Consider the following 27,818-nt stretch of genomic DNA (forward strand, 5'->3'; position numbering starts at 1 on the left):
AGTGAAATGGAGAAATAGGATCAGGCTGCAAAGTCTCCAGATACAGACTTCTCCAAAGCTTGGGTGCTTGAGGCAGGGCAATCATTTCCATCTGTCTGTCTTGGAAAATCTGTATCAAAACAAAATTGGCTTTTTGAAGGCTTCCGGATGCGTAATAGAGCAGGGGTGAGCAGGCTTCAAATTGAACATCACCATACTTTTTTGAAAGTGATTTCCTCCTTTGCTTTTAAACTTTCAGCGCTCAAATTAATGGACTGTTCTTTCTGCAGCAGTACAACTAAACAGAGCCAAGTGGGATGTGTTTGTCCAAAAGCCAGCACCATACAACCTCTGTTACACTTTGGATCTCTGAGAACTGTAATAATAAATAGCAGCTTCAGTGTTTGTGATTTCATCAGTTTTTGAAGGACTTAGCAAGCAGCATTCAAATATTTTCCTCTGCATCGATGTTTTAAGGAGAGGAAGTCCATACATTTGATAGATATTTCCATTCATTTGATTTACAGATGGTCTCCAGTTCACCTTAAGATTTTTTAGAAATGTATCCACACAGCTACACAATCAGCTAAAATAATGAGACCTGATTCGCCTCCCTTTGAAAGCAGTGACAATGGTTGGACATGCAGTGGGTGCAAATGACTGTCTGCAAATCTCAGTTGTTTGCACAACTCCAATAATTTCTGCTCCCACTTTTCTGTAGGTAGCAAAATTGTTGGTAGAAGTGTTTGGGGGGTGGGGAAGGGAAATGACATGGTTGTGGAAAAGCAAATCACAACTTTCAAGGAGCTAATGTATCTTGGACAATTAATACCATCCTGCCTTCCCTCTAACTTTCAAGGAGAGACTTTTAACTAGGTGTACATGTTCATAAATGCTTACTCTTGGTAACATGCACAAATCCAGGAGGAAAGCTGCGAGATCAGAAAATGGTCTTGATGTATGTGCGTACTGGTTAATGTTTTGTACCCACGTTCTTGCCTTTCTAGGACACTCCTGCAGCAGTTGCAGAGACTTCAAGCTATGGTTGCTGGCAAAGTGTCTCGATCTTGTAAAGTAGCCAGCACACAGACAGGGACCTGTCTCATGGTGAGTGACCCGAAATTGGTGACCACGAGACAGTAATGGTCGATTTTTAGCCTTTACCAAGTCCAGGTCATATCTGCATCCTGACTCCGTTAAATAATAATGCTGCAGGATTGGGGAAGTAGCAATGGGGCTCTTTTGGTAGCAGTGTCAAAGGATGCTCATGTAGGTGTGAAATGGATGTCCTCTGCTTCTCATTTCTTCTGGGTCTAAAACCAATTACATTTATTTAAAAAAAAAAAAGTCTGTGCCTGTAAATCTGTTTCCAGCTTGTTTTTTAACAATAATAAAGTGTGTCAGAATGAAAGGCTTTACTTTTATGCTAGTGCTGTAGCTGGAATGGAAAATGGTAACAAGTGTCACTCTGATCCTGGGAGCTGTTGCTTCTCCCTGTGTCACTTCTGAAGCAAGATTGTGTCCTACAGCATGGGTGGGTTTGGAAGTGCCAGATACAATTTAGAAAGCATGATTTTTATATATGAATATCACAGTTTGTAGTGTAGCTGAGTCATGTTTCCTAGCTTGCCAGCTTCCAGACTGTAGTCGGATGGAGCAAAATGGCAGCGCTGTAGACCTTCAAAACAGACTCTATCATGAAGTCTGTCTTGTTGGAAGTTGAATTGTTGTTATTTGTGTATCTCTAGTAAGGCACAACATATATTGCTAAAAATAGCCTGGAAATGAGCACTTAAATACAGCCGTTGTGTGACTTGCCATTAATTTGCACTTATCAGTGTGCCAAGAGCGAGCGTGCTTTCATTTCCTGTTCCCTTCCTTTTGCCAGGTGGTGGTGCTGTGTTTTGCAGTCATTTTTGGCAGCTTCTCTCAGAGTTATGGACCTTATCCCTCTGCCACAAAGATGGTGCTGCCAAGCCAGCATTCCACTCCAGAGTCGTACACAGCCTCCATTGGTAAGTGCCAGACCCAGTCAAGACTGTAATTTTCTTTTATCGCTTACCCCCACCGTGCCTTCAGCAGCTCCTCTGCCACTGCCAGTCCCTGTTACCCTTCTGCTCCCCAGCCAGTAGTCATTCAGTAACACTGGTAAGTTTGTTGCATAGTTATCTTATCCAAGCCTTTTGGTCTACCTTCATCCATTATCTGCAAAAAGGTCATCATTGGCGATCAAGAAATTTTGCTGTCTCTCACTCCCTGTCCCACTCCTTTTGAGGATAGCAAACAGGGGCTCCTACATTAAGTGTTTTTCTTTCACTTGAGAGTGCATAAAATGCTAACATTTGGCCTGTAGTTTTTGTGAAGAGTTCATGGCTTTTCATTTGTAGAAACACAAGCAATAGAGGAGGCTGGAAAATTACCATAGTTGGGGATACGTCTGTTTGGCAAAGTCACAGCAGCACAGTGCTCTGTGTGTACTGATTTATCCTGTCAGGTAGCAAATAAATCAGCCAGAGTGGCTTTCCTTCCTACTGCAGCTAGATAGCTTCTGGTATCCATGCTAGTTTATTGTAAAATTAAGCTGGGTATCCTCATACTACCTTGCAGACTGTAGTAACATACCTTGGATAGGTATGCTAATGGTCAAGTATATTGTGAAGAGAAAGGCTAGGATATGCCATAGGTCCCCAGCCTACTTAACAGTTCTATTTGTGGGTGTTCTTTTTCAACATTTACACTTTTTATTTATTAATTTTTTTACAGAGAAGAACAGTCTCAGTTTAGTTGCAAGGGAGCAAGTATTTACACTGTAAAAAGAAAAAAATGCCTCTCTGCCAGCATTACTGGTACAAGTTGGCATCTCTGGAAGTGTCAACAGAGAGGCCTAGGAGCAAGTACTATTATGCGTTTAGCTGTTTGATGCATATTTTAAAAATAGCCTGTTGCTCTAAGCAGGATGATATCCAAGCCTTCACTCCTAGAAGTGGTCCCTCTAGTTCAAGAGCATTGACTGGACTTGTGGAAAAAACCCCTTGCCCTGGGGATACCTCAAGGATATCTCTTCTCTAGGGTGGCAAATACTCTGGGTTGCCAGGGGGAATGACGTTCAGTTGAGCTAGTTCCACGCTTTCTATTTAGGTTGTCTTTTAATTCCTGAAGTGTCCAGTGCCCTTGTGTCCAGGTTGACCTGCGTCTCATTCTACTTCTGTCTCCCTCCATGTATTTGCAGTACGATCAAGGAGTCTGCTAATTTATGAAGAGCCCCACCAGTTGGAGGAGCATTCCAATCCAGTCCCTGCAGCAGATCACAGCAGTGTCTGGGACAGGCACACAGATGCTTCCAAGTACACGGCGGTGTCACTGGAATCGGTGCCAGGGACACAGCAAGATGAAATCATGCAGTTCACGATAGCCAACGAAACGAGATTAGAGAAATCAGTGCTGCTGGGGCTTCAGCAGCACAGGTGAGTACAGAGACAGGCCATAGATTTCTGGACCATTATTATTTCTAATACAGCAGAGCATTGAGTCTCCTGTCACAATTTGGCCCCCCTTCTGTTGGGCTCTGTTCACGACATGTCTCTGTACTGAAGACATTAAGACAAAAGAAGGAGGGGAAAAGACCTGGAGAGTTGAAGCACTTTGCGCAAGGTTGCCCAGTGCTTCAGTGACAGAGCAAGGAATACAGCCTAGGGTATTCCCTGCTCTCTTGACTGCTGATTCTGTGTACTGTTATGTGGGCCACATGCTAAAGAAGCAATTAGTTGTGGGATTCCTGTGAAGCTTGTTGTTGGCTCATTTGCTGTATACCCACTAAAGGTTGCTCACTTTCTCAAGACAGTGGAGGTAGCATAATGCTGCTCTGACTGCTGTTCTGTCTGTATTGTTGCTAAGAGCTCCCCACTGGATGTTTTAGCAGTGATGCTGGTGTCAAAATGGTGTAGCATCTCACAGAACTTTGTATGGCCCACCTGTTTGCATCTCTGTGTGGGTGCACATGTATATTCACACACAAGTGGAAGCATACATATGCTGCTGGTTTTTCAGGAATAAAAACTGCAAAACAGTACCTAGGTGGGATGCATGCATTGCCTGATTGTTGAAACCTGAAGCAAATGTGCATCATCAAAAACTATTTTTATTGAAGGGTGGGAGTTTTTTGCTTATTCTCCCAGACAGCCAGCATATGCTTTAGAGTCCCCTTTAGTTTGCACTTTAGCTGCTGGAGAAGTCTGAGGTCAAGTCCATTTCTGGGGTGGGGGTAGAGAATTTGTTACAGGTGTGAATAACTGAGGTATAATGTCCTTTTCTGTACTGTATCTCTGAATTTCCTGCCACGATCCTGCTCTTTGAGACCAGGTCCAATGCTACGGCACTTTCCTATTCTGTCAAATGAGATGGAAACATGCTGCTTTTTATTTGGTTGTATGCCCTCTCAAGGACTAGTTAGAGACACTACCCCTACCCAACATCACTCTGGCTTAAGCCAAAATTTAAATCAGTGATTGAAGAGGTGACTAATTCAGTGTTACTGAGCTTCAAGCAAAAAGTGCCTGGTAAATAGCAGGCAGCTTATTAGCATTGACCAGTTTTAGCAGGATGTTTGCTGCTTTTTTGTGCTTGCTTACTGATGCATTTTTCTTTTTCTTCCTGCAGGGTCAGTTCAGAACTTGAGGCAAATGAAACACTGAAAATAATTGAAATTGACAGAAGAGTCAATGCCACCTCTTAAAAGAGGCCTTTTTCCCTGCTTCCTGCCCCATCTTTCCAACCAAAGTACCCCGACTTGTCACCCTCAGTGAACCAAAGGGCAAAAGAGAGGCAGTCTGCTGACTTATGAACTGGCTGGAGACACTGCAACTTCAGTCAGCAACCATTGTCCTTATTCCTCCGCTTCTCCCCTCCCTTCCCCTCCCCAACACAACGCACACATCTGTTTTTGCTTTTATTCCTCTCCCTGACTAAGAACACAAGGGGAAGGACTGGATTATAAGGGCAGCTGGTGTTAACAATGTACAGGTGTTTGGTTTGTGTGTGCGCTAGTGAAGAGGGTGGAGATATTGAATAGGGGAGTAGAACAGGTGTAACCTACAGGCACGTGTGGGTGGTAGGTCACTTGGGAGAAGGAAGATGAGAGAAATAAGTGGGCATAAGATGACACTGCTCTGAATTTGGCTGCAGCTGTGTGCCCACCAGTCAGTAGCACTTGAGCTTTATGGGGAAGAAGGAGCAGAGAGATGCCACAGTCCTCATCTGAAGGCAGGAAATATTGATGCTTTTGACTTACCAGCTTTTCCTGTCTGTGCTTTTATGTTGGTCATGTGGATTTCCCTGCCTTTTTCCTGTTCTCCCTCTCCCCTGTATCACTTGGTAGATAGAGTTTCTCTACTGGTGCCATCCTTTTGAAGGATCCAAGTAAAGATCAGTTAGTTCCTGTACCTTTTCTGCCCCTGACTACATGAAAGAATTGCACCACTTTAACACAGTTGTTTGAGAGAGTGATCTGTGCAACCCCTTCATGTGGATGCTTTGAAGTCTGTTTAAGACTAGCATATTTTTATCAGTTTGCCTCGCTTGATGGAAGCTGAATTGCTGTGAGGCTCTCTTAAAATGAGACATGATGGAGTTGCAAAGATTTAAGTAAATTGTTTTTTAAATGCATTAAGATGCACCAATTACATTTTCTCATGTAGGCAAAGCCTCAAATTGCTCCATGTTCTTCCTTTTCCCCTATCTTCCCAGTACTGTTGTAAATAGTATTTATTAGCTTTCCAACATTTCTCTGGCAGCCAGGCTGAAGAGAGCCAAGCTCCACAACCTCTATAAATGCCTTTGAACATAAGAATGCAAAATTACTGCTGTTGTTGTTTTCTTGAAATATTGATTAGAAAGTACTGAGACTCCATTTTTCCTCCTTCCCTTCTGTGGGGGTGCATGGACATACGGCAGCCAGGTAAAGCAAAGATCAGGGTTATTATGTCATCCCAATGCAACAGAATTTGGGTCAGAACAGGCCTATTGTGATAGGCACAATACAACCCATAATGTGTGACAGACCTTGTCCTGAAGAGTTTAGTCTATGTAGACAAGACAGAAAAAGGAGGGGGCAGAAATGGAGGGGAAGTGACTGGCCCAAAGTCAGTGGCAGCTGCAGCAATAGCAGTCAAATCTGACTCCCAGTCTTGTGCCTTTTCACTCGACTATCTTGATTCTAAAGCAACGATATTGTTCCCTTTAACGTGCAGTGCCTAGACTGGTCAACCCTCAACACTGGTTTTGCTTTTGTTTGGGGTTTCCTTTTCACCCTCATTCATCCTTTCAGAAACAGCCAGCTCTCCCAGTGATTGCTGCTGGGGTTTACTTTATGTAGACATGCCAAGTGTGTGGATTTGGTCTAGAGCTCCAAATGGAACAGGTTATTTTGGCTACTTTGCAGTTGACCAACAAGATATAACTAAAAACATTAAAAACAAAACAACCTCCCCCCTACCCTTTTCCAGTATGAATAAGGGAAACCTAGACTAGCTTTTTTTTTTTTTTAATGGTGTATGGTAAACATTTCTAATATGTAACATTTTTTCCAGAAAAAAAACCACCTTGTTTTTGTATTATAGCTGCAATGCTGCCTTCTTTGCATTTCTTAGGATTTTTGTCCTCTCTTTGCTATTCTATCTTTTCCCCATGGGCCTGATCCAAAGCCCATTAAAGTTAAAGGAAAGAATCCTGTTGACTTGGGCTCCATCTCAGTCCCCACTGGGCCATGTTTCAAATGGGTGAGGATGGACCATACATCCTAGCTCTGTTGCTAGATATTGGGATTTGTATATGCAGTTGATGCATAAAGCTTTCTCAGTTAAACCCCAGTTTTATCTGTACAGGTGCCTTTCTTCACTTTGGTGTTAACAAGACACAAATACTGTTGTAATCAACTACTAAGTAGGTTCTGTCTGATCATTGTTGGTCAGTGTTGCTTCTGAGGCATATCTACTCTTTATTAAGGGCTAAGCCATGATCATTCAGTTGGGCTTTCTAGGTAGCTCTAGTATCCACAAGTAATCAATGCACAGCTGGAACTGTGGTTTAAGGTACCAGCATTAAAAGGAGAGAAGAAATAGTAGTGTAAATGGGGGCATGAATGAGACCCAAATGGTGGCTGAATTTTGACCACCTGAGGTCAGCAAAGTGAAGGAAAAAAACCTTTGTCAGAGACTGACTGCACTGGATGTAGGACACCCAAGGACAACTGGGAAGGCATGAGTCAGTCATTTGAGAATTCACAGAGGATCTGGTTTCCGGAGCCCTGTTCCTGCCCCAGCTCTGCTTGGCTTTGAGTGAAAATATGACTGCTTAGTATTTTGGCAAATCAGGCCCTAAATTCTTGATTCTTTGGGATTATTTTACAAATCAGTTTCTCTTATGAAATGTGGGACAGCAGGTGGAGGCTGATTTGTCTAATCTCTCTTGTGCCCATTCCTCTACTTAATGAACAAGTGGGTTAGCTGCCATTAAAGGGATGCTGCTAACAGTTTATCTATCTATCTGTCTGAATTCATTCTTGTTTTTAAAAACACTTATGACTATTAAGACAATTTCACAAAACCTTGTGTTCTAATCATCATTAAAGCTGTTTGTTTCCTCTTTGCAATTCTTTCAGATTGGGCATACTAATCTAATTTTGAGGGGTGTGACATCTTTATTTGATATTGGCCTCTGTCTGAGTTGGGCTACAGGATTAGATTGCCCAATCTGTCAGGGAAGTGCTTGCATTCCTATGATTATGAAGTAGCAGTTCTCTTTCCATACCCTCTGCATCTCAACCTTGCCTACTGTAAAGTCCCATGCCCCAAACATACCCCTCTTCCCCAGAGACAGTTGAACCCATACCCTGTATCCAGTATGGGGACAAAAGTGAGAAAACGCATTCCACAGCTTTGTTGTTGGCTCAATGATTCATGAGTGACCTCTCTGAATTCTGGTTCAGTGTAACAGCTCATTAATAGGAATTCTTTACACGCTGGGTTTGGTATGCAGTAAGCAGGAAGATCCAGGATGTAGGTAGCTTTAAGAACTTGGCTGTGTTGCATGCTATCTGATCTCTCTGCCGATTTATACATTATAGCAATTGATAGTCTTTTGGGTGAAATTACTCTCCCCTCCCCCCTCCCCACCCCTGCACAAGTTGAGCTGAAGTCTTATACAGCACGTAAATCTCTACAGACTGTTTAAGTCTCTATGGACTGCTTAAGTTTTGCTTCAACCCAGAGGACCTAAGTGGTCCCCACTGGCTTATGCTATTTTATATAGCCCTTGTGTTGACTTAGAGCTGGCTACATGGAACCTCTGTATTGAACCAGATTTTTATACACCAATAAACTTAGCTTTTCTCTTATTGCTTTCAAAAATTTCCAGAGCTGTCACATCTTTAAATCTAGGTAGTCAAGCTATGAAGGAATGTAGGGCATTACTATATATATATATATAAAATGGAAATAAGCACAATAATGGAAATAAGCACAAAGCATGTGACTGTTCCAATCCTATTACTAATATGTAGATAGTAGGAGGTTTTTTGCTATTTATAATTCTTTGCTATAAAACTTACTTTCACCCATTTTTTTTTATCATACGGGCTATGCTAAGATTTTACATGGTAACAGATAGCATAGCATAGCTTTTTGTATACATCATTGACATATGGCTCTGATTTGCTGATGCTGGGTATCTGGGCCTATATCTTTTATCTGCACAAATTATTAGCATACTACTAGCCTTTTCTTAATTTTTCTATTATAAAGCCGGAATTCATTTAAGATTAAAATTTACTCCTTCCTCCTCAGCCCTTCCTTTTTATGATAACTCATGAAAACTGACTTTTAGCCATGGACGTTGTCTAGACACATTTAGAATGTAGGTCAAGAAAATGAGTAATATTAATTTTGCTACATCAAGAGGGATCTCCACAGAGTATTTGGGCTCCAGATTTTAGCTAGTGCCAAGAGGCCATAATATATAATCCGTGCATTTATGCACAGAAGTATATTTAGTATTTTTACACTTTGTGACTTAAATGTTTCATTCTGAAGCCATTAATTGGAAAGGGAATGTTTTGAAGGTGAAGTGGTAGGTCAGTGCTTTGACTGGAAGAAGACTATATATTTCAGAGGTGCTACTTTATATTTGTTTAATTAGAATGTCACTTCCATAGAATTTTAGCTTTGCGTTGAAGTCAATTTACTATCCAGATGTTGAGGAAAAATGACTATTAGGATTGTAGGGATACACTGGCCACACACAGTTGTATGTCTGTATATTGATCAATACTACATAAGGATTCAGTCCGTAGACCAAAATGACACAGTTTTCTAACTATTGATAAAAACTAAAATCCAACAGATACACAATGGCCATTCAGACTGAGATTGTGGATGAGATCCAGGTTAACATTACCTTGATTTAGTGAAAATTCCAGAAGTAAGAGCATTTTTTCTCTCTGTATGGTTATCACCTGGAACCTGCATAGCCTTACTAAGGTATAGACCTGGTTTTTCTTTCTGTATTCTAAAAGAGTGCCTTGGTTCTTGCAAGAAATGCTTATCTGAGATTAAAATAATGCTTGGGCTTTGTCTTAAATTACTGCCACCAGTCTCTTCTCTGGCCTTCAGTACCCTTCTTGAAACCTGTCCCTTGTTGCATACAGGGATGGCACCAAGGGGATATTGGATTGTCAAAATCACCTTGGATTGGGGTGGAAGGGTGGACAGCTGGAGTGACTCCAGCATCATAGATAAATTTTCATTCCTCTGTTGTCCAAGCAATGAAAAAATTTTGTGTAGGTCATCACCTCCTTTGCCTCCTAATCTTACCTTTTTTGCCTTCCCCATCCTGTTTATGGAGAGCAGTAGATATGACTGTTTCATCTTGCTCCATTTTCCCCCATACTACATGAGTATAACAGTTCTTTTAATCTTTAATAGCTCAGATCTGCAGGGTAAAGTGCAGTGGGGGAAATAAGGTGGGGAAAGGAAGCAAAGATGAGGGAGTTGCAATTAAAAATTCTTCTTAAAAATGTCAGTTGGCCTCTGACTTGGACCATATTGGATTCTGTTAGTGATGCTGAAGTCGCAGACTCTCTTGTTTCCTTAGGCTATATACTTCCCAATTCTGTGCATATGGTAAGTGATGTAAAGACTCTCTTTTAGGGGGTGGTTTTCTTTATATATTAAAGCAGGGCTGAATAAAGGGCTAGCTGGTGCACATTCCATTGAGTTCAACAGAAAATTCCTAAATTTCTGTCTGAGACCCATTCAGGTTCAACATTACAGTTTATATCAGCATTGTTCTCATTGTCATAGCAATGCCTATCATATATCTGAAACATGTCTTGTCAACACCTGTAGAGTTTGGCCAAGGACAGACATTAAAAAAGCCTGAGCCGGAATTGATTCAGTCTTTGCAGGTTAGTCTAACCTGGCTAGGCTGAACTGGTTTGTAACTGGACAGACATTCTCTCTGGACTGAGGAAATCCAGGCATATGCTGGGAGTGGCTCAGGCTAGAAGCTGCGGGGGGGGGGGGGGGTGCTAGAGCAGGTCTCCCTTCCCTTACACATTGCTGAGTTGAGGGGGGCATGGCCAGGGCCAGGCAGCACCTCTGATTAGGGAGGTCTGCCTGCATCATCCCAGGCTTTCCCCACCTGGCTGTTCAAGGGGTGGGAGTGTTGTCAGACTCCAGCCTCTGGCTGGCACTCTGAGGCAAGGAGGGGTGTGTGCAGTGCATGAATCTGTTGATGATACAGAGCTTTTCAATCTCCCTCTCCCTGCCTCTTAATTCTGTCTGCAGCAAACTGACAGGTGAGCAAGCCAGCAAGGGGCTGATAAGTGATTAGCACTTCATCATCAAAACACAATACTTCTCTCCATTAGTTCAAACTCTTCTTAAACATCTTACCAGCTGACACATTGATTAGCTCCAAAAAGCCCTAAGCAGTCACTGTTCTGTCTGCCTGTCCCAGTGAAATTGGAGACAGACAAGCATACAGACACCTCTCAGCATTAGGAAGCATAATGCTGTATTGTGGGACATGGAAGGGAGGGGATTCCTGATTAAGCAGTGAGCAGTAAGGGGGGAGGTAGGGCAGGGGGAAGCCAGGCAGACCCTGCTGTACCTGCAGTCTCTACCGGAGCTTCAGCCAGGGATCAGAGGGGAGGGGCCAGCCCTGCTGTGGAGCAGAGACCCCCAGCATCCTGGCATGCTCCCTAGGCTGCTCAGGGCTATCTGGTTTATCTGAAACCAGCAAGGGGTCTGGGACAGACCTTGCATAAACTGCTTTGAGCCAAATCAGTTAAGTTTGATACTACATTCAACCAAACTGGTTTTGGCCATTTTCAAAGTGGGTTATGTGCACTGAACATCTGTTCTGTTACAGGTTTAAACTAGTTTCTGATCGCTTAAACCGGTTTATGTGTAATGTCTTTCTCTAGCCTTTGTCAGTAAAATGCCTGGCCCTGTGTATAGACAGCACTGGAAAGGTGCAGGAAGATCTGCTTGGCTTTACCCTAGCTAGCCTGTGGGTGTCCCTTTCGTTCCATAGAATTGTAGCCACGAACACATTTTTTTAAGGCTGTAAATTGGATGGTTTTAAGCAGTGAAGTCTGGGAATGACAATTCAAGAAACACATTTTGTCTAGATAGTCTAGTCCACGAATTAGAATCCTCTTTTCTCAGGAAGAGTCACCCACTTAAATCACTTGTCAGGCTCAATAAGAAATAAGTTAATAGAATTGTATTTGATCCTAATAGCGCCAGGCAGTGATGTTTCAAGTTGTAGGTGTGTCCTAGGCTCATTGGGATTTGGTGAATTACTGGAATCCTTTCTCTGAAATGGAACGCGTACCTGGCTAGAGCCAGAAAATGTTATCCAAACTAATGCCTAGCATCACACTCTAGGACCTGTGCCTTCAGCATTTGGTGAAATATCCCACGTGGGTATGCATATATATGTGCAAATAGTGACCAAATAAATGGTTCGCAGACATGTTTTAAATAAAGTAACGGGATATTAAAATGTGGCAGTTATTCTGTATGAGGCAAGAACAGAACCTACAGTGTCTTTCTCTAAACTGTATCAGTCTCTTTTTGGCTTTAGAGCCATCTATGTTCCTTTGCTAAATGTGTGTGTAACTCCATGTGTTGAATATTCCTCCTCCGCCTCCCCACCCCCAAATAATTTCTCTACATGCACTGTTCATCAGAAAGTTTCCCTCCCTTACCCCTCTTCCCCCCAACCTCCAGGCATTTACATTGCAGATGTGTCTCCGTGTAAAGAACCTGTTTACCTTTAGAATCAAGCAAACAATTATTACAATGAAAAATAGATTCTGTGCTTTCATAGATATTATATGTATGTAGTTATGTAAAACTGAAGTATGTTATGCTTCTCATTTCTTGCAAATAAATATTTTCCTTAGAAAAAATTAAATCTCCTCTTTCTGCCTCCCTATTTATTTTAATCTGGTCTCTTGTATGTTGAAAGTACAGGACCATGTTCTATACATCTGACTTTTTAAAAACCTGATTATCTAATATGTCACTCAACTGAGAGAAGAGATTAAAAGCAATGATATGTGTATGTGTGTTACAGTAGCTGTCTACCTCTTTTTCTACTAAGATCACTGAAACTGGAGAATCATTTGTTGATCACGGTGGGGGTAGAGAAGGGGTTAGTAGCATTTCATAATATTAATAACTTTTTGTTGTGCAATACAGCTACATAAAAACTATGTTCATTTATAGAAAGGAGGTTCCACTAATGTTTAAGGTACCTCAACTTTGAGGGTCAAATCCTCAGGTGGTGTAAGTTGACCACAACTTAACTGGCATGCATTCAGTTCACACTTGCTGTTGGTCTGTCTTGTTTGTTCAGTGCTTTGGGTGAAGGCTCCCAATTGGTGCTTATGCACTGTCTTGACATATACTGCATTAAGTGAGTAGATGGATGAAGATGCTCCACTTCTTGATTTAACAGGGCCATTGTAGGCCAGGGCATGTACCACATCGTCCTTTTCCAAAAGAACTGAATGAAATTCCTGGTAAGTCAGTGTACATGGGTACTATCTTTTGACCTTTATTCTGCTTCCCGTAGTCCTACCCAGTTCAAATTCAACCTCTCCTGACAGATGATATTTACAGGAAGAACTGCCTTTTGGTTCTCCACTTGAAAATTTTCACTATCATTTTCAAGTTACAGCTGTCTTGTTTTTGTTTTGCAGGATATGTAAGTTGTTCTAGTGTGATGGAAGGGCAAGAACATTCATTGCACATGGCCAAGTCCATGTCCTCTGTCCCACTCGCCTCCCTGTGATGATGTTGGCAGTCTAGGGTATTTAGAAACTGAAGAACATCATTCAGTTATGAAGCTATCTTTGCAGAGGTTGTTTTGTCACTAGTGCAGTTTTTATTAATGCCAAATAAGGTCAGGATCCCACTGGGCTGAGTGTGCTGTACATACCGGCATACGTTGTGCAATCTAAACAGCCAAGAGAGAGGCTAGAAGATTAGAGGTACTATTTATTCCCATTTTAGAGATGAGAAGCTGACATGACAGGTAATTGTGTCACCTATGGACACCCAACATGATACACTGTAAAGGGACCTGGTTTTTAAATGATAGGAGCTTCACATCCTGAAAATGAGAACATCTTAAACTGTGTCATGCTGGATAACTACAATAACCAGATCTTTCTGAAAATATTCTCCAGGCTAGCGAGGTTAAGTGACCTGCCCAAGGTCATGCAAAAAGGCTGTGGCAGAAGTGGGAATAGAGCCTAGGTCTCCTGAGTCCCAATTTGTATTGGGTACCCTAGCTGATGAAATGGGAGCACAAAATCTGATTGATACGTTTTCCTTCCCCCTACAGTTATGTTCCATTTGTATGTAATTGTGTAGCAGAATAATTTCTTGATGAAGGATCTGCGACAGCAACTGCTCCATTGCTCCAGATTGTGAAGCACAGGGATGTTGTTGCTGCCCAGAAGCACTTCATTGAATAGCCTGGCAGCTGCAGCAGAGGATTAAGGAGCTCTTACTAAAGTAACTTTCAGTCAATTGCCAGGACAGCAGATGAGTTATAAGATCCCAATTAAAAGTTGGATGTAGGTCTGCCTAATTGGCTCGTGGACCTGAATGGTAGTTTGGTTAGTCTTCCCTGGGAAGGAAGGAACGGGTTGTAGCGTGTCCTTGTCGGAGTTCTTAGAATTAATTCAGTTAAGATGGGGGGCCTTCACTACAGAAAGGATGTGGACAAATTGGAGAGAGCCCAGTGGAGAGCAACAACAATGGTGAGGGGGTTGGGGTATGTGACTTCCGAGGAAAGACCGAGGAAACTGGGCTAATTTAATTTAAAGAAGAGGAGACTGAGAGGGGACTTAATAGCAGCCTTCAGCGACCTGAAGCGGGGTTTGAAAGAGGATGGAGCTGGACTCTTCTCAGTGGTGGCAGATGACAGAATAAGTAACAACAGTCTCAAGTTGCAGCAAGGGAAGTTCAGGTTAGATATTAGGAAGAATTTTCTCACTAGGAGGGTAGTAAAACAGAACAGGTTACCCAGGGAGGTGGTGGAAGCTCTATCCTTGGAGGTTTTCAAAACCTGGCTAAACCAAGATTTGGCTGGGGTGATCTAGTTGGGGATGGTCCTGCTTTGAGCAGGGGGTTGGACTAGATGACCTCCTGAAGTCCCTTCCTATCCTTTCTATGATTCTATGACTTATCCATTTTCTTTTGCTTTCTTTTTCTCTGAGAGCATGTTGCTGTCACTGTCTTTTCACTATGTCGCACCTGTACCTGTTCTTTGAACAGAGCATTTTAGGTGCCAAAGCTATTTGTCCCAGACATGTGTAACATGCATAAAGTCACAGACAAAAGTCTTAGGAAGATCTTCTGTGTCATGATCCCATCTAATCTGCGATCTGATCTACTTGAATTTCCTCTCGCTTTACTCAGCCTTGGTGAGGCTGCAACTGGAGTACTGTGTCCAGTTTTTGTTCCCCCACTTCAGGAAGGATGTGGACAAGCCTGAAAGAGTCTAGAGGAGAGCCACCCGCATGATAAAGGACAAGAGAGCAAGCCTTATAAAGACAGGCTGAGGGACATGGGACTCTTCATGCTGGAGAAGAGAAGGCTCAAGGGGGACTTGGTGGCAACCTTCAAGTACATAAGCGGGGGTGCACCAGGATCTGGGAGAACAGTTCATCAGGGCCCCCCCAGGGATAACAAGGTCTAACGGCCACAAACTTCTGGACTCTTTCAAAAAAAAATGTGGATGCTTATCTTGCTGCAATCATTTGGCCCCAGCAGACTTCCTGCTTATGGCAGGGAGGCTGGTCTCAATTTCACGAGGTCCCTTCCAGCCCCTAATGTCTATGAAGTCTACTGAAAATTAAGAATAAAAATAGGAGTTGAGGATGAATGATATGGAGTTAAGCAATGGGTTAGGCATTGTTAAACTTAATACAGCATGAAGTAAAAGATTGCATGATACCTCTATCACCTAGACAAGGGCGAAGAGATTGACATCATATATCTGGACTTTAAAAAAGTTTTTGATCTGGTGTCCCATGACCTCCTCACAGGAAAAATTGGCCAACTGTGGCCTTGGCTTTGTCACAGTCCAATGGCTGGGTAATTGGCTCCGAGGTCAGTCCCAGAGAGTAGTAGTCGATGAAAGTGAATCATCATGGTGCTTCATGACCAGTGGCGTCCCCCAAGGCTCTGTCCTTGGATCAGTTCTCTTTAACATCTTTATCAACGATGTGGACGTTGGTGTCAGAAGCACACTGGCTAAGTTTACCGATGACACTAAACTTTGGGGCATAGCATCCACACCTGAGGACAGGCTAGTGATCCAGGCTGACTTGGATAAACTTAGTAAGTGGGCGGATACAAAACCGATGATGTTCAATACTGATAAATGTAAGGTACTCCACCTCGGGGTGGGGGGGACACTCTCAGCATGCTTATAGGTTTGGCAGTGCTACGCTTGCTAGCACCATGGCTGAAAGAGACTTGGGGATCATGATTGACCACAAGATGAACCTGAGCCACCAATGCGATGTCACAGCTGGTAAAGCAAACAAAACTCTGGCTTGCATCCATAGATGCTTCTAAAGTAAATCTCAGGATGTCATCCTCCCACTGTACTCCGCCTTTTTGAGGCTGCAGCTGGAGTACTGCATCCAATTCTGGGCTCTGCAATTCAAGAAGGATGTTGAAGCTTGAGAGAGTCCAGAGGAGAGCCACGCACATGATCAGAGGACAAGAGAATAGGCCTTATGAAGAAAGGCTGAGAGCCATGGGACTCTTCAGCCTGGAAAAGCGCAGGCTCAGGGGGGACCTGGTGGCTGCTTATAAGTACATAAGGGGTGTGCATCAGGATCTGGTAGAACATCTGTTCACCAGAGCACCCCAAGGAAAAACAAGGACCAATGGTCATAAATTCCTCCAAGACCTGTTTTAAGCTGGACATAAGGAAAAACTTCTTTACTGTCCGACCCCGCCAAGGCCCGGATTCCTTCCAGAAGTGCTGCAGGCACCTACTCTGGACTCACTTAAGAAATGTTTGGATGCTTATCTTGCTGGGATCTTTTGACCCTAGCTGACTTCCTGCCCCTGGGGCAGGGGGCTGGACTTGATGATCTTTGAAATCCCTTCCAGTCCAAACGTCTATGAAATATATGAAATGTCTGTGGTTATATCAGATACCCACACAGGTTGACTGGCAAGTGAGGTTAAGTTCACACCTTGTCACTTTCCAGTACAAGCTGTCCTTTGTAAAACATGTTGTTGTCTCTGCTTGCCGTATTCATACTGAATGGCACTTTTCTCCCTGATTACTCCCACTGAAGTTGATGAGGGCAGATGTTTGAATTTGGCTTTGAACACTAATGACATAGTTGTTTGGTTTATGAGGCTTATCCTTTGCTGTTATGTCTTGCCACAAATATTGTGAAGCAGAGATCCTTCCTCAGTTGCTTAGAGTTTACAGTGGTGCACTGTAGTCTGATCCTTTTTGAAAATTATGGAGTGTCAACTTAAAGTTCATGCATTGGGAATGCATGCATCCATCTTTTGTCATGAACCAGGCTGTTTGGATGGTGGTATGGCCTGGTGAACTGAACACTGCTGAACTGGGACTCAGGAGACTGGCTTCCATTTCCAGCTCTGCTACTGATCTGTTTGTTGACTTTGGTGCAATCACTTTGCTTCCATGTAAAATGGGGATAATGATACCTGCCTCCTGGGGAAAAGTGCTATAAAAGAGCTAGGCATGATTAGAAATGAAAACATTTGCAAAGCTATTGATTATGTTCTTTGTTTATATACTGCATTCCTCTTATCCTGAATTTTGAAAAGTCAGGTTAATTAAACTTTTTAATGTTAAGCTTCTTAGTGCTGTTGTCTGTGGGTTTCAAATACTGCAGAGGATATCAATCTTTTTTTTAAAGTTTTATTAATTTAAGTTGCAAAATGGTTTTTATTAGTATTCATTTTATATTTCAGTATGTAGCAAATTATTATGTAAAGTTAGTTTTTAAAAGCGTGTGTTTCATACAAGGCAAAAATATTCATGTTTTAATCTTGCAGATATGACTTTTTCCCCAAGAAATCTTTTTTATATATATTTCCCTCTGTTTTTATTACCTAGAACTCCTCCCCAAGGAATTTATTGTTCATTACATTATTTATGTTATGGTATCATTGAGGCGTATGTATTCCAAGCAAGAAGCAGTACCTCACTGTGTTGGGCATTACACAAACAAGAATCAGAGCTCACAGTTTAGGGGTCAGGATGCAGAAGATGGGTGAAAGAGAAATGAGGGTGGTTCAGCAGGAGATAAGATACCTAGAAAATGAATAGTTTAGTGGAACAGAAATCCATAACTCACTTCACCATTGTCAGTGCCATCATAAGTACTGTGGCAGATCTGCTAGTCTCGGTGTGATATTAACTGATGTTGGAACAAGTCACTGAACATGAAGTAATAGCCTTCAGTGCAGAAGTTCTGGTCTGAGCAGAGGGTATATGCAGACCAACTAGCTATCGTGACTTATATAGTAAAGCTCCATCTCCTCTTATCATTTGCTTTTTGATAACTGCCTGTATGCAAGACCTTACTCAGCACTAGCTGAAAGGTACCTGCAGTAGCTTACCCCTCTTTCAGCGAGGGCTAAACTGTTGCAGTTCAGCTTCCAGTTATTACACACAACCATTAACGTGTGTGCTCTTACCATGAAGCCTCATTTTTTGCCCTGTGACCAACTGCTGTGTCTTCTGTTTTATGTGACTAAATCAGGAAGGCAGAGTGGAGGCCTGGGCCAGGTTTTTTTTTAAAAGCTATGTCCATTCTGAGCAAGTAGACTGCAGTTGGACCTCTTTCAAAACATTTTTTCTTTTCATAGAGAATAGAAAGGATTTTGTGTGGCTCTCTAGTTACAATTTACTTTCAGATATAAGGCCTATGTATATGTAAGACTTTAAAATAGGGCTTAAAGGAAGAGTAAGTAGTGAATAATTGCTTATTCTTTGCTCTGCACTGGGTGAATTTCCTGTTTCATTCACACTATTTGTCCTGCTATTCAAGCCAGGCATTGCTGCAGTAAGCCTACTGGCTGAAAAGGGTCTTAATCTAACACCTGCTGGAGATCATTGCTATCCCAAATCAACCAGCGGAGTCACTGCAGAGTGATGCCTGGTATTCCTGCTAGCCTGAGAATAGGGGCTGTATATGGCTGCCAACTTTTGAAGAGAAATGGTGGTAGTGGGAGGAATCTGGCATCTTTTGCTAGCACAGGATTCCCAGATATTGCTGAAGCCTGATAAGGCTCCGTTCTTCCATACTGATCCATTCCAGACTAGTCCAACTGCAGCAAGTGGTGTACTCTGTATAGAAGTCTGAGTATACCTGATGTTTCAAGGAAGTTTCTACTATGTTTAAAATTATATATAGAATTTATTAGTGTGTGTATATATAAAAAAACTGACAGCTACTCTACAGATGTAACTTGGCAAGGTCCATCTTCTCTAACCTTCAGGTTTCTGTTGCCAACCTCATTGCCAACTTCAAGCAGGATGTGTTGGAAGCTGATTTTAGCACTGCATGCTGCAGATTAGTCATCAAATTTGAGCAGTAATAGCAAAATAGGTGGTGCCCTAGTGTAGTAGAAACATTCACAGTGACAAAACTGGCATCAAGGAATGTGACCCACAAGATTATCTTGGTCTGCTGCTTGGTTCATACCAATGAATACCTTTGTGGATCTGGCAAATAAGGTTCTTTGGGTGACTCATATCTTTTATTAGACCAACTTAAATAGTTGTAAATTTATTTATTTATTTATTTGTGGATCTGGTCATTTGTCTCTGTGCCTCATCTTCTCCTATAAAATGGGGATTTTAGCATTTCTAAAAAGGTGCATTAGAGATTGTGGGTTTATTGAATACTTTGGCAATGGGGCCATTTAAAGTACCTGGATTGATCTTTCTGGTCAAATTAAGTGTGTTTAATATTAGATTAAAGTGACACAAAAGTGCAAGACAACATATAATAATGTTCTGGGTATAATTTGCCAGTGGGCTGTTTTTGCACATTCAATTTCAGCATTTTCTTGTAGAGACAGAGAACAGTGGGGTTATTTTTTGGGGGGTGTTTCAAGCAATGAAACACCCTCCTCTTTAAAACATCTTTGATTTAATAAAGAGGAATATACTGTACCCTTCAGACCCTGGAAAAGGAGTTTTGTTATTGTCAGCACTGATCCAATGACTCCATCTAAAAATTATTTAATGCCTTTCTACACAAATCACTTTCAAACTCATTATAAATTGGATCCAGCCACCTGCAATGTTGGCTCATTTCCCTGAAAGATTGTCTGAAATCTGTAGACTCAGCCTCCAGTCCCGCTATGAGTTCTGCATGGGCAGACCCAGTTGGTTCAGCAGGTCCTCATGCTGGTACACATACATCTGCATGGAATTTGGTGTAGGATTGGGACCTGAATGCTAGTGGGGTACATGTGTGAATAGTTGGTACATGCATCATTGTAACTTACATGGAGCAAAGAAAATTAAAGTCTTGAGTATCTAATATACGGGTGCACTTTTAATTTCCCTGCCTTATTCCTCTACACCTAAGGAAAACTTGACTGACAAGCAACACACCCAGTGGTCATTATTACTAGGCCTAGATGAAAGAAAAGTTTGCACTGTGTCCTAAATGTGGATAGGCTGTGACTTTGAATGTGTTTCTGTGGTCCAGTGGCAAGGACCTTTGGATTGTGTTGGGTCTCGTTATTGTTGCCCCAGTTCCTTCCGTGCCCGTGATGCTGGTGCAAAAGGATCTCACAGAAAGTATAAAGTTCTCTGTGAAACTCATCATTGCAAGAGACTGGTTTGTCTGGTGCTAAGCTGCCTCCTCACTCATTCTCTGCAGCAGAAATGCAGCTGATATTTCTAGGTGGGAGACAGGCTAGGTGGAGGTAATTTATCTCATAGCAGTCCCAGTGGAGGGCAGGTGCCAAATGTGTTCCTTTTTGTCCACAGGCTGATCTAAGTCCTCATGCCAGCATTAATTCCCTACAATATCTTGCCCCTGCCCTCTTAATTTCTACCCCTGGGACCAATAAATAGCTATTCTATTCCATCTGATTCCAAGTAATGTGGAGTATTGCAGGAAGAATGATCCTTGGGACAACTGGGATCTTTACTCTTTAAAGCTTTGTTCAACATAATGAGCACAGCGAAATATACCCAGAAATGAGAAGTAAGGCAATGTAGCCTGTATGCATGCTTGCTGTAGAGCTGAAATATGATTTCTCTGGTTTGCCCTACTTAGGAGGTGGGCAGCCACATTTTGCACAAAGTAAAGCTTCCAAATGGCCTTTTAAGATGGCCCCAGCTAGAGTTCATTGAGTAGTCTCTACCACACTGATTTTCCGTACAGCAAGTATTCCTAAATCTGTTAAAACATTCCTTGTTGGGTAATGGTGTTGGTCACACTTTTTCCTCTTGTGGCTTTTGTTGATCTAATTGTCTTGGTGTAGCTTTGGATACCGAAAACTAAGTAAACGTTGGGTTTCTTCCGGGGCTTCTGCACAGCTTCAAGCCTGAGCATTTTCATACTTAATTCTATTGTTGCTGATAAGTCAAACGTTCCCCTACTGACTTTCTCTATATCTCCCTTTTGATTTCTGATGACAGCATTAGGAGGTATTCCAGGGTAAAGTGGTTGGGGAAGGCTGTGTACTTTATTAGTAGGCTTTATGAAGTTTGCAATAAAAAAAAAAAAAAAAGAAGAAGCAAACTCTTCAGAGTCAGGTGTCTCTGTAGTGTGCCAAGGAGACTGCCTGAGGAAAAACTAGAAGAGATTAATGCATAAACACACTGTATATGATGATTAAAGCACGATTTGATGCTCTTGGCCACTTGTCCTATCTGTTAATAAGGCATTTTTATATGACTGTAGGTATAAATGAGGCCCTGTCAAAGTAAGTGTCACAAGCTCCACCTTCCATTATTTTGTGCACATATATCAAGAGGACTTATTAGAAGCATGCCTGATTACTTTTTTCATGAGCACTGTTTATGTGCCTTTTACTGCAGGGTTAACACAATGCTGTGTTATGCAGGGATCTGACTTCAAAGTCCAGGCTTACCCCCTTATTTTTCAGACTAGTGCCATGAGCACTGTACAGAACAGTGGTACTCAGAGCTCCTTCTGGGAGGAAGAAACTCTATGAGCATCTCAGTGGCTAACAGTGTTGGTTTCTGCTAGGAGGAAAAGCATCCAACAATCCTTGATCTGATGGAAGAGGCAAAACCATCTTTCATTCTTGTTTTGATTTCAAAACTAGGCACTGCTTAGTTTGTATAGCAGTTATCCAAGTGTAGGTAAGTGTTTCTGGAACATCAGTGAAGAATACTTTAGTATTTATATGCAAGAAAAAGGGGTGCAGTGAATGAGCAGATTGTGAGGTAGGTATAGGGTTTGACACTGCAAAGAAACAATACAGGTGGATTTCTTTACATAACACCCAAGCCCAAAAAATACCCTTCACTATGCAACTAGGAAAATAGGGTATCTACCTGCTGGGGGTTTACATGTGGAAGGGTTGATCCTGCTAATGTGCTCATGTACATAGGTTTACTTATTTAATTAACCCCTTGGGATACATACATAAAGTTAGACAAGGTTCTTTGGATGAATCTGATATCTGATGCATAAAGTTACTCATGTGCATAAAGACCTGCAAAAGTGGAACCTATTTGTATATGGGGAGCATGATAGAAAATGGTAGGTTAAAGAATGAGGTGGTAAAGGGATGAAGAGCAACAATAAGCATTTGGAGTTGCCAAGGAGGTGCATGTAATTCTGTATTTATTTTAACCAGAATGATAAGTTGGCTTTGTAAGTCCTTTTGCTGTGGCTTGGCTACGAAGCTGCCACCATTCTTATATCTTCTTTAGTTTGTCTTTTTGAAGATATTGGTTTCTGTGGAATGACCTGTTCTTTGCCTCTCAGCTTACATACAAGTGTGTAAATTGTATGTGCCTTGCGTATTTAGGAACACTCTATAGATGAGAGTTTTCCCCCACATTGCTTCTCTTTGGTCCTGGAAGTGCCTATTTACTGCTTTAACTTCCATGTCTCTGTTACCTTTTTTCCCATCCCTTATCTTGCTAGAATTTTATTGGCTGCATCCTTAGGTCTGGTCCATTCAAACCTCCTCATGAGATGCAATTTCCTCATAAAAATGTGGGGCCTCTATGCAAGCAACCAGTGTCTTTTGTACTGAGAAGCAAACCATGGATCATCTCCTAAGATGCCCCGTAGCACTACAGTGCACCTCACAAGATCTGGCAGTACTAGAAGCAGTGGCCTGTGCAGAATACTAGGAACAGACCACGGAGAAAGGTTGGGTTGGAGACCTGAGAAAGAAGATTCAAACCTGTCTGTCCTTTCACATCTCTGTATCACTACCTGGGCATTTTTCTGCTTGTTGGTTTTTGATGGGTTGGGGGAGTCAGTTCCTCTGGTGCAGCAGTCCTTTTTTTTTTCGCTTTTATATGCCGAAAGCACAAATCAAAAACAGAGGCTCCAAACCCCGGAAAGAAACAGACAGGACAGGATCTCCTAGCGAGGCTTTCAACCTGCATGCCCTCTTCCTCACTGCTCCCCAGGCTGCTTTCACCCCTTCCCCATGCCTGCAGCCCAGCAGGCCCATCCCACTGCCCCTTTTTCCAGCAGCGCCTATAGAAGGCAGGGCTGTGCTTGCCCCAGGCAGCTCTGGGTCCTTGTTTGAAAGAGGGCCCCGCTGCCCATGCTCCTGCAAGGTCCAGGAGGCCCTTCCAGGTGGAGTGGGGGCACCCCCCGCTTCTCTCCTCTGCGGTCCTGCAGGCTCCTATTCCTGCCCAAGCCCTTCAGTGCCAACCTTACCTCCCTAAAAATACCTCCCCGTGTGCTGGAGCCGCCCCATGCCCACCGCTCTCCGCCCTGAAGGCCCTCCTCGCTGCTCCGAGGGCCGCCCCCCGCCTCGGTCCCTCGGGCAAGTTTCAGGGGATGCTGTTGCTCGCGTCCTAGGAGGGACCAGCAGCAGCAGCAGCAGCGGGCGGGGGCCGGAGCTGATTGGCTGGGCTGGGGGGGGGCCGGCAGGGAGTTTCCCACAATGCCCCGGTGCGGTGCGGCCGCCGATGGATGCTGCGGGAAGGTGCTGCCATTTGCAGCCGCCTCGGCGAGCGCCTCGAGGAGCGGCAGCCGCCCTGCCCCCGTGCCCCCCGCCCGGCCGCCGGCCCCGGGGCTCGCCCGCGCGCCCGGCCCCGCCATGAACCCCCCGTCGGCCGCGGGCGAGGACAAGGGGGCTGCGGGCAGCAGCAGCTGCTGCCGGGGAGCCGAGGGCGGCGGGGACACGCGGAGCGCGGCAGCCGCCGCCGCAGCCCTGGAGGAGCCGGGGGTGGGCAGCCAGAAGGACGAGTCCCTGGAAGACAAGCTGAGGAACTTAACCTTCCGGAAGCAGGTGTCCTACAGGTGGGCGAGGGGCGCGGGGCAGAGGAGGGACGGCGGCAGCCAGCAGGCGCCAGCCCTGCAAGTTTCTCGGGGAGTTGCCCGGTCCTGAGGCCCCCCGGGCCGAGCCCCGCTGGCCGGCACCAAGTTGGGAGTTGGATCGCTCCAGCAAGCAGGGCTGGGCCGAGAGCTGGCTCCCCTGCTTGCCAGCCTTGAGGGTTTGGGGAGGCGAGAGGCTCGCGCCCTGGCATCAAGCGCTCGATGGCGTGGAGGGAAGCTGTGCCCCGGGAGATGATTGGGTGTAAAAGGTAGCACGACACAATGTAGTGGGAATATCGTGGCACGCTACGTCGCTCCTAAAGAAACGACACGGAAAGTCCATGCTTCCTGCCCCTGGCGCAGGGGGCTGGTCCCAGTGATCTTGCAGGGTCCCTTCCAGCCGTGATGTCTATGAAATCTGCGATCCGTCTTGCTGGGGTCATCCGATCCCAGCAGTCTTTCCTGCCCAAGTGCAGGGGGGCTGGACCCGATGATTTGTACGTGCTCCTTCCAGCTCCTAACCTCTATGAAACTGCTGGCAAGGAAAATAGTGCCTACATAGCGGACATGTGGTGCATGTCTATTAGTACCTTTGCCTGAGAGACCTGCTGTTTTGGTGGTAGCCGCTTTATAGTTGTGGGGTTGTACGCGCGTGTGTCTGTGCACAGTGCTCAGACAACAGGCTGAACGAGTTACAGTGTCAGTATGATGTTGCGATGCCAGGGATTAGGGTGAGGGCAGCACCGTAATTCTGTTGTCTGCAGCTCTCCCCCACCCTCCACCAATCTGATTATACTACAAAAGAAACCATGATCTTGTTTACAATATCCCTCCAGATACATAGAGAGCATTAGGAGAGATGGCACGGGGGTGGGGGGAACGTTTCTGCGTGCGCGTATGTGTGTGCGTGCTGACTTGAGGATTATCCAGAGAGGGTCAGAAGTGCTGCCTGGGGAGCGGAGTGATTCTCGAGCTTTGCTGTGTGAATAAAAAATAATTTCTGGGGATTTGAAACAGCTCTGAAATAGACTGGAAAAACATTTCTGATGGTATTACTGCTTCTGATTAGGGTTCCGCTGTGGAAAGTCTCATGAAGTGTAAGTACTCCTTTCTCAGCCCCCTCAACCCCCCAGTGAGTCATTAGGTAAGCATTAGCAGTTGACAAGATATGTGGGTGGTTATACTGAATGCCCACACACAATTTGGGAGGAGTAAGACCAGAGGACAAGGGTGCTGAACCACCTGGGAGGTGTGGGTATCTGATACAACTGAATGGTGGTGTTTCTTTCTTTCTTTGTGATATTTTTGTCATTTTTTCCTTTGTGTACATTTAGATCAGCAGTCAAAGAGCTTAAGTTTGCTTTTTTCCCCTTCTTTTTCCTAAAAATGCATTTGTGACTTGCAAATTCAGGGATGAATGGGGTCCTTTCGCTTCCAGTCATCCTTTAGAATGTGTCCCAGGTTGGAAGCTACTGCACACTGTTACTATTCAAGAGGTGTACATAGTAGTCTAGTTTTAGATGATTTTATGACCACATAACCCTCAAATCCTGTTAGTTATAGCATGAATTGCCACATAGATGAGCCATATTAAGTGTGTGGAATTTTTTTATATGTATAGCTGCTGCCTATTCTGACTTTGGAATGATATAGGACTTCTGTGTGTTCTGTCACTGCAGGAATTTTCACTACCAGTAAAAATGCTTAAATACTTTTGTACTTTCACCTTACAGTCATGTTAGGTTATTGAAACTGCTCTGTGTGCCTGCTTGCGTGTGTGTGAGTGAGTGAGCAAGTGCAAACACGTGCACAAAAGAGAGTAAGAAAGAAAGTGGTGGTTTAAAATGACATAATCAGATACTTGTAGGGAAATGTTTCCTTTTCATTGCTGAAGTTGAATTTTATATGATACTAGACTCTAAGAATGGATAGGGATATTTCTTTTGATTCGTAAAAGCTGATTGCTTCACTGATGACTTTAAAGCTCTGAATGATTCAGGCTAGGCTGACCTTAGTGACATGAAAAAGTAAATTCAGCGTTCATCTATTGAACATTTTTGTTTATATCTCATCTTTCTGTACTTCTGTATCTTTATTTTGACACTTTTATTGAGTGCGTGTGTTACGGCAGTGTTTTTTGCCTGTTAGAGATGAAGACTGGAAATTCCATAGGTGGGCTAACAACCCGGATACAAGGTTGATATCTGTCTTCTAATATGTGTTTGCTCTCAGTTTGGGACTCTTGGTTTTCAGTAGATTTTAAGTTTTTCTACCCAATTTGTATAGTTTTATTTCATTTAAGCTTGTTATCTTACATTCGGTAAAAATGTTGCAATGTATTATAATATGCTATTTTGTCTTGAATGTGTTGAACATAAAGGGCTTTTCATCCAGTCTTGCATTTCTGTATGTACATGAGGAGCTAATAATAAGATGTAGAAAGGAAAGAATGGCAAGACTTGTTTTCATTAGTATTAGTACTTGTAGGTGTGCAGCTAAATCCCAAACCTTTAGGAACAGGAGGTCTGTTCAACAGTCTTTAAATAGCTACTACTTGAGGTATATTATTCATCCTGCTTGACTTAGAGCTTGGAAAAGAAAACACATTCTCAGTACATCCCAGATTTTCCACATGCTTTCCCCTTTCAGAATTCATTTCCCACAAGGAATGTTCCTTTCTTTTGTTTACCCAGAGTATGAACAGTCTCAGTAGACATAAGAATGGAAGACTTTTTATAAAGCACTGCAAGTGAGCTCATTTTTTTTCCTCTTAAAATTACTACCTTTTTTTCTCAGCAAATTATGGTGCCACAATACATTTATACATGTAAATGACTGTATAATGTGCTGGAAACTCTATTTACATTGGCACTTGGACACCCTTGTACGCTAGTACAATGGAAGTTATTTAGCGCACTGCACCAGCTTTCAGGTGGTTCATTTATAGTTCTCTTTATGTGGGTATTGTATTGACATAGACCCATACTTCTGTATTTATATGTACTTAAAAAAGAACATAGTGGGAACTTGCTTAAAATAGTCTGGGCTCAGGTGGATATATTTAAAAACTACACTGATGATAAGCAGTCAATTGGAACGTGAATGACAGAGAGGTCAGTGATAATGTCCAAATACAAGTGAGACTAAAGAAAATCTTCCCCCTTCTTTATCATATACAGCCCAGGCTGTAAATGAACTTGGTTTTTATTTATTTATCTATTTTAGTTTCAGCCCTTTACTCCACCTAGTTAGTTGCTAAGGAACAACTAATTTATTGAAGAGATCCAGTTTGAGTAATTACATAGTGGGTGCATCTACACATGGAATTACTGTGATGTGATAAACTCCAGCACAGTTCACACCATTGTCAACTGCTCCTGGGTGCAGTATTTACACATGTGTCCAGGACTGCAGCAATTTGAGCCAGGGCAAAGCAGCTTTGAGCTGGCAGGGGGAATGGAGGGTCAGCCCTGGGCTCCGGGTGATGATGTTGGGCAGCAGAGGAGCTGGGGGTCTGGCCTCTGGTTAGCTAGGCTGACCAGGTGCAATTTGCACCTGGAGGTCACCATCTACATATGCATTTAAACACACTTAGTGACTCCACCATAAGATAGCATTGTCCCCAACAGTACTATCCTACAGTGCAGTTAATTTACTGCACCCTAACACTGGCACATGTGTAGACAGTGATGCTTTACTGCACAGCTAATTAGTCTACTTTGCAGTAAAGTGCACATGTAGATGTACCCAG

At 43.2% G+C, this 27,818-nt stretch overlaps 2 protein-coding genes across 2 annotated transcripts in view; both read left to right on the forward strand.

The window, feature by feature from the left end:
* CREB3L2 (cAMP responsive element binding protein 3 like 2) overlaps positions 1 to 12,456 on the forward strand; it is a 117,637-nt gene extending 105,181 nt beyond the window's left edge. The window contains exons 9-12 of the mRNA XM_090043315.1: positions 987 to 1,086; positions 1,868 to 1,994; positions 3,209 to 3,443; positions 4,636 to 12,456. Of these exons, the coding sequence (XP_089899441.1) occupies positions 987 to 1,086; positions 1,868 to 1,994; positions 3,209 to 3,443; positions 4,636 to 4,711 (538 nt within the window). The 3' untranslated portion in view covers positions 4,712 to 12,456. The remainder of the gene's footprint in view (positions 1 to 986; positions 1,087 to 1,867; positions 1,995 to 3,208; positions 3,444 to 4,635) is intronic.
* An 11,237-nt stretch (positions 12,457 to 23,693) lies between these two features.
* DGKI (diacylglycerol kinase iota) overlaps positions 23,694 to 27,818 on the forward strand; it is a 326,628-nt gene continuing 322,503 nt past the window's right edge. The window contains 1 exon segment of the mRNA XM_090043316.1: positions 23,694 to 24,052. Coding sequence (XP_089899442.1) covers positions 23,694 to 24,052 — 359 coding nt within the window.

Source organism: Crocodylus siamensis, chromosome 4 (assembly GCF_052110815.1).
Source record: "Crocodylus siamensis isolate JL-2025a chromosome 4, ASM5211081v1, whole genome shotgun sequence".
In the NCBI taxonomy this organism is placed as follows: domain Eukaryota; kingdom Metazoa; phylum Chordata; order Crocodylia; family Crocodylidae; genus Crocodylus; species Crocodylus siamensis.